At 57.0% G+C, this 6,612-nt stretch overlaps 1 protein-coding gene across 1 annotated transcript; it reads left to right on the forward strand.

The window, feature by feature from the left end:
• Nucleotides 1–1,532: 1,532 nt before the first annotated feature.
• On the forward strand, nucleotides 1,533–4,388 carry LOC101566853 (intestinal-type alkaline phosphatase-like). Its single transcript, XM_004637397.1, has 12 exons — nucleotides 1,533–1,623; nucleotides 1,697–1,813; nucleotides 1,882–1,997; nucleotides 2,171–2,345; nucleotides 2,423–2,595; nucleotides 2,788–2,922; nucleotides 3,025–3,097; nucleotides 3,197–3,331; nucleotides 3,419–3,610; nucleotides 3,836–3,952; nucleotides 4,042–4,242; nucleotides 4,303–4,388. Exons 1-12 carry the CDS (start codon nucleotides 1,533–1,535, stop codon nucleotides 4,386–4,388), a joined length of 1,611 nt encoding a protein of 536 aa, XP_004637454.1.
• The last annotated feature ends 2,224 nt before the right edge of the window (nucleotides 4,389–6,612 follow it).

A 6,612-nucleotide genomic window follows, 5' to 3' on the forward strand; every position in this document is an offset into this window, starting at 1 on the left:
AAAAAAAGAAAGAAAAGAAAATAGTTTCCAAACACAGCATGATGACAGGGGGAGCAGAGGGGCTGCTGCAGGTAGGGAAAGCCACCAGGTCTATTTTTCGGCCTGCGTGCTGAGAACAGACCTTTAGGACTTTTATCATCTTGCGGAGCTGTGACCCCACACCCACTGAACAAAACTCTGTGTCTCCCCTCCCCAGGGCCTGGCACTCCATATTTCTTCTAGAACTGTCACGCTCTTGGCACCTTGTAGGGGTGGCACCATGCAGTGTTCAGAGGACATCTGGTCACAAGTATATCGCAGAAGGCTAGACAGAAAGCAGGACAAGCTCTCTCCATTGTCCCTTCTGAAAATACAGCCTCAAAGGACCTCGACACCATGCACAGTCATCTCCACTGTGGAAAGTCCCCAACATTGTCACCCTGCTGAGGACCAAGTGTCCGGCAGGAGATCCCTGGGAACACACTTAGAAACCATGTCCTAAGTGGGTATGGGGTTGCTCCCCCTCCCAGCCTCTGTGAATCCTGCTGCTCTATCCTGGGGTACACATCTGTCCCCATCCCTTTCTTTTTTGTTTTTTCTTCAATCCTGGGGATCAAACTCAGGGAGCAATGAGGTACATCCCAGGGTCTCTCCAAACTGAATCCTGCCCTGCCTCCAGGACAGGGGGGATCTCAGGTGTGCACTGCTGTGTTCACCCGACTCCCTGCCTTGCCCTCCTTTGGACGCACACTCAGAAGCGGGGCTGCTGGCACCCCTGTGAGTGCAACAGGCCTGCAGAGGACACGGATGCTCTCTGGCATCCACCTCCCTGTCCAAAGGAGCAGAGCTCGGCCAGTGAGCACAGCCTTTGGGCCACTTGTGTCTGCTGGCTTCGACAGTAGCTGCAACCACGGGCAAGCCTGGCTCAGCATGGCCTGTGGTGACTGGGGGCACAGCCAGGCCCCCAGTTGATAGGGTCCCCAGCTGCCCTGCCCCTCTCACAGCAGTCACTCACAGCCCTGTGCCAGCAAGGCCAGCTCAAGTCAAGCCTGAGGATGGGCCACATGGGTGGCAGGGCAGCACTGTTCCCTCATGTAGGGGGCTCGTGGCATCTGAAAGCCATACCCAGCCAGTGGCCCTGGCTATGTGGCTCAAGCTCCACCACCCTCCAACACCCAGACCAGAGGCTGCCCCAGCTGTTTCAGGAATAGTGAAAAGAAGTAAAATGGCTGAGGGGTTCCCCAAGACAATGTGAGCAGAAGAATTGGAGGCCTCAGATAGTGTAGGGGTCCGAGCTCTTGCCCTGCATGGTGCAGCCGGGCCCATCCCAGGGGCCTCAGGACCCTTCAACAGGCTGCCTGCCCCTCCCATCCCCTCGCGGTGTAAGGCTTTGGCTCACCGAACAGGGGCGGGGTCAGGGTGGCCACCCAGACAAGAGGAGGGAACAAAGTCTTCCCCTATTTAAGTTGTGACTGCCCAGGCTGGAGCTGCTCCCCTGCTTGCACCACCATCACACCTGCTGTCTCAGCCACAGCACCAGGATTGTCCCCAACATGCAGGGAGCCAGGGCACTGCTGCCGCTGCCACTGCTACCACTGCTACTGCTGGGCCTCAGACTCCAGCTGACCCTCAGCATCGTCCCAGGTAATGAGACCCCCCAAAGCAGCCACCCAAGAGGCCATCCCTCCAGGGCTGACCTGACCTCTTTCCTGACCAGTGGAGGAAGAGAACCCAGCCTTCTGGAACCAAAAGGCGGCTGAAGCCCTGGCAGCTGCTAAGAGGCTGCAGCCCATTCAGACTTCAGCCAAGAACCTCATTATCTTCCTGGGAGATGGTGAGTGAGTGTGGAGCCCCAGTGACCCGGGTCAGTCTAGGCCCAGCCTGACACATCCTGCTCCTCAGGGATGGGGGTGCCCACAGTGACCGCCACCAGGATCCTGAAGGGCCAGATGCAGGGCCAGCTGGGGCCAGAGACACCTCTGGCCATGGACCACTTACCATACATGGCGCTGTCCAAGGTGAGCGGGGTCAGAGTGGGCACGGAGTTGGGGGGGAGCTTTGACCCGGGAGAGCCAGGGCCTGAGGAGGGACTGGGGCAGTAGGTATCTGGGCAGTAGGCACCAGGGCAGGCCCAGGCATGTGTACCAACTGGGTTCTGCCTGAGCACAGCTGATGGCGTCTCTGTCCCCAGACGTACAGTGTGGACAGACAGGTGCCAGACAGTGCAAGCACAGCCACTGCCTACTTGTGTGGGGTCAAGACCAACTACAAGACCATCGGTGTGAGCGCAGCTGCCCGCTTCAATGAATGCTCCACAGTCTGGGGCAATGAGGTCCTCTCTGTGATGTACCAGGCCAAGAAAGCAGGTGGGCCTGAGGCAGGGCTAGGGAGCAGAGGCAGGCCAGAAGCCCTCAGTGGCCTGTCCTGACCTCTGCCCCTTCAGGGAAGTCTGTTGGCATAGTGACCACCACCCGGGTCCAGCACGCCTCACCGGCTGGCACATATGTCCACACCGTGAACCGCAACTGGTACTCGGATGCCGACATGCCCGTCTCGGCGCTCCAGGAGGGCTGCAAGGACATTGCCACGCAGCTTGTCTCCAACATGGACATCAATGTGCGGCAGGAGAAGGGCGAGGGAGGGCAAGGAGAAAGGGGGAGCGGATCCCAGGGACCCCACAACCTGAGCCCTGTGGCCTGACCAGGTGTCTGGGGGCTCCCAAGGGTGGGAGGGCTGGGGCATGGGAGCTGGGACTGTGAGGTGGCCCCTGACACTCTGAGCCCAGCTGTTCAACCCCTCTGACCACAGGTGATCCTGGGCGGAGGTCGAAAATACATGTTTCCCTTGGGAACCCCAGACCCGGAGTACCCAGATGATGCCAACTCCACCGGAGTCAGGCTGGATGGGAAGAACCTGGTGCAGGAGTGGCTGGCAAAGCACCAGGTGATAGGGTGCACGGGGCGGGCATGTGGGGGTGGGGGCCAGGCTGTCTGCAGCTGGGCTGAGGCTCTCAACCTCTGGACTGAAGCCTGGATGTCCCCACAGGGGTCTCGGTATGTGTGGAACCATAGAGACCTCACCCAGGCGTCACTAGATCCATCGGTGACATACCTCATGGGTGAGCCCCTGCCTGCCCTGGTCCCACGGGACCACACTTGAATGCCTTCCCCGGGCCCCTCCCCACCAGGTGGTCACCACTGGGTCCCTTGTCCCTCAGGCCTCTTTGAGCCTGTTGACACGAAATTTGAGATCTACCGAGACCCAGAGCTGGACCCCTCCCTAGCAGACATGACAGAGGCTGCCCTGCGAGTGCTGAGCCGGAACCCCCTCGGCTTCTACCTCTTCGTGGAGGGTGAGCAGGAGCATCTGGCACAGCAGAGGATTGGAGGGACATCCAGAAGTGGATTGAGTATCACATCTCTCCCCCGGCTTCCCACAGGGGGCCGCATCGACCGTGGTCACCATGAGGGCTCAGCATATCGCGCACTGCATGAAGCAGTCATGTTTGACAATTCCATTGAGAAGGCTGAGCAGCTTACCAGCGAGCAGGACACCCTGACCATCGTTACTGCTGACCACTCCCATGTCTTCACGTTTGGGGGTTACACCCTGCGTGGGACTTCCATCTTTGGTAGGCCCAGAGACTGAGATGGGTGCTGCTGTTATATCTGACGGCAAAGGTCTCACTGAGTCCCAGTTTCCTCATCTGTCCAATGAGCACACGGATCGTACTGCTTCATGGGGATCTTGGAAGAATTAAGCCCAAGACCAAATGAAACGTGGGGGGTGGGGAGTGTACCAAGGCCCAAGCAGTTGTCCGTGGGGTAATGTGGGGGGGGTCTTTCTCTCCCTGTAGGGCTGGCCCCACTCCTGGCCGAGGACGGCAAGACCTACACTTCCATCCTATATGGCAATGGCCCCGGCTATGTCGGGGACAAGGGCCCCCGTCCCAATGTCACCACGTTGGAGAGTGGTGAGTGGGGGCTGGGCAACCCTGGAGTTCAGGGCAAAGGGGAGCTCAGGGCAGGGAGCCCATCTGTGCTAACCGTTGTGTCCCCCCAGGTGACCCCAACTACCTGCAGCAGGCGGCTGTGCCAGTGCACTCCGAGACGCACGGCGGCGAGGACGTGGCGGTGTTCGCGCGCGGCCCACAGGCGCACCTCATGCACGGCGTGCAGGAGCAGAACTACATCGCGCACCTCATGGCCTACGCGGGCTGTCTGGAGCCCTACACAAACTGTGACCTGCCGCAGCCCACCCAGGGTGCCGCCCTGACCACCACGAAGACAATGACATCGAGGACAACCACGAAAACCGCGTCAGCCGCTGCCCCTGACTCCGTGCTGCCTTCCCTGCTGCTGCTGGCGGGCACTGCGCTGTTTCTGCTGGGGGCCAGAGCTGCGCCCTGATTCGGTTGGCGCTGGCTGCATCCCAGCACCCCCCCACCCCCGCCCTCCTGGCGGGTCAACCCCTACTGGCTCCTGTGTCTCTGGTTCTTTCTGATCCCCCCACTGAAGCCTCAAGTCGCCGCCCCCACCTTGGCCGCCCCCTGCAGGGTCCCTACGGGGTTTTCCACCCAGGACAGCCAAGTCAGGGCATGAAGGAACCTCCAGTTCCCTCAAGCGACCCAGAACAGACGGGACCCAGGGGCCTCGCAGGCTGAGGCCCAGGCGCTACCTAGTACTCCCCTTCCCCACACTACCCAGTGGACACTGCCCAGGGACCCCCTTGCTGCGCCCCTTCCGACCCCGTGCTGGAGATGGGCCCTGTGTGACTTCAGTCACTGCTGTGTCACAGCCTAGCCCCCCACTCCTCCAACCCATCTGCAGCTCACCTCACAGGATCGGGGTGAGGCTGCGACACCTCCCTCGCTGTCCCTCTCTGAGCCACCCCCACACCCCGGCACCCATCAGAGTCCATCACACACGTACCCCAAGCCTCTCAGCACCGCAGTGCTAGTCCAGCTCCATTCCAGGCCGGGAAAAGTGGGGCCCCTCCAGAGAAGACTCCCGGGGCTGGTGGGAGAGACAAAGCAGTAAAAGAAGCTGTGACACAAAGTGATGGCAGAAATAAATTTTAGAAACATAAACCATGAGTGCGTGGGGGCCGAGTGTAAGTGCGGGGCTCGATAATCAGATGGGGGTGGGAGGGGCAGGGAGGAGCCACCAGGACTCTGAGCAGGAGGCCCAGACAGGGCAGGGCAGCCGCACAAAGGCGCTGAGGCAGGGGCCGCCGGCAGATGCTGAGTGGCCAGCTAGCAAGGGGGAGGAAGCACAGCCAGAGAGGGAAGGAGGGGAAGGGGCAGAGAAGTGTGGAGACCCCAGGGACCGCCAGCCTTGGAGGAGGGGCCTGGGCCTGGCTTGGCACACAGTGCTCTGGCATTTTCCAAGAGAGACAGCCATCAAGTCTTGATTCTAAGGTTGGTGGGCAGAGGTGGGTAACCCGAAGGGGCGTGTGCAGCCCACCAGTTCTCCCAGGTGAGGACCTTCTGAGTCCCATCCTGTCTCCCCCGCCTTTGTGCCTAGTTAGCCTGCCCCAGTGAGAACCCTTAGAAGAATTAGCAAAAAAGGTGAAACCAACCATGTTTTTCTGTAAATTTATCATATTAGAAATGTATTTGTGCATTTACAAAGGTATAAAATAGTATCTTGCTCCCACTCCGCTATTAGCATGATTGCTGATGCTTACTTATTTACTAAAATCTTGATTTAACAGCATAAAACATCCATTTGAAGTCCTCGCTCCCAGGGCCATTTATTTCAATTCTGGATTTTGGTAGCTGTCACAAAAATCTGGACACTGAATGGAAGAAGGGCTGTCATTAGCTGAGCTGACTGAATCATCATGCTCACTTCTAGATTCCAGCCACCAATTATGTGAAAGCTTTGCTAAAAATCTCGCTAGTATATTTCTATTTTCCCTTTTGTCAATTAATTTGCTTTTAAACACAATAGGGAAGTGTTACATGTTTATGTTTTTGAGACAGGGTCTGTCTACATACTTCAGGCTGATCACTACATAATCTAACCTGGCCTCAAACTTTCAGCAGTCCTCCTGCCTCAGCCTCCCAAGTGCTGGGATTACAGGTATTCCCCACCAAGCCTGGCACGCTTATGTTTTATAACTGCGAAGCGCAAGGGCCTCTTCATTTAGAAACTACAAGGTTTGGAAACAGCTTGTTCTGAGATTAGATGGTGGTCATAGTTGGCCGGCTTTGTGAATATTACAAAATTAGTAAATTGTGCACTTCCCAAAAGGTAAATATTACTGCTGCCTGTCAAACTCACAAATTTGAGTCCATCCTGGGCAACTTAGAGAGACATTATCTCAAAATATAAAATAAAATTTAAAAATACTGATGCCGTTCAGTGTACAGGCTCTGGTTCAATCCTCAGTACCATACACACACACACACACACACACACACACACACACACACACTTTTTTTAAAATAACTTGTCTTATCCTGAGGGAATTTTACTGACCTTATCAGACCCAAAACTACGACTCAAGCTACGACTCTCGTTGCATAGGTCTTGCTTTATCTTGGCCTTAACCATCCAGCAGAAAAGTATAAAAACAAAGTATAAGAAGTAAAACCAGGGGCCGGGGAGATGGCTCAGTGGAATAAGC

This window comes from Octodon degus, unplaced genomic scaffold (genome assembly GCF_000260255.1).
Source record: "Octodon degus isolate 3935 unplaced genomic scaffold, OctDeg1.0 scaffold00089, whole genome shotgun sequence".
In the NCBI taxonomy this organism is placed as follows: domain Eukaryota; kingdom Metazoa; phylum Chordata; class Mammalia; order Rodentia; family Octodontidae; genus Octodon; species Octodon degus.

Excerpts from the sequence above, each read along its gene's own strand:
- LOC101566853 (XM_004637397.1), top strand. The coding sequence starts at position 1,533 with ATGCAGGGAGCCAGGGCACTGCTGCCGCTGCCACTGCTACCACTGCTA. Across the intron at positions 3,332-3,418 it reads CTTCTACCTCTTCGTGGAGG|GGGGCCGCATCGACCGTGGT; the intron begins GTGAGCAGGAGC and ends GGCTTCCCACAG. Across the intron at positions 3,953-4,041 it reads TGTCACCACGTTGGAGAGTG|GTGACCCCAACTACCTGCAG; the intron begins GTGAGTGGGGGC and ends GTGTCCCCCCAG.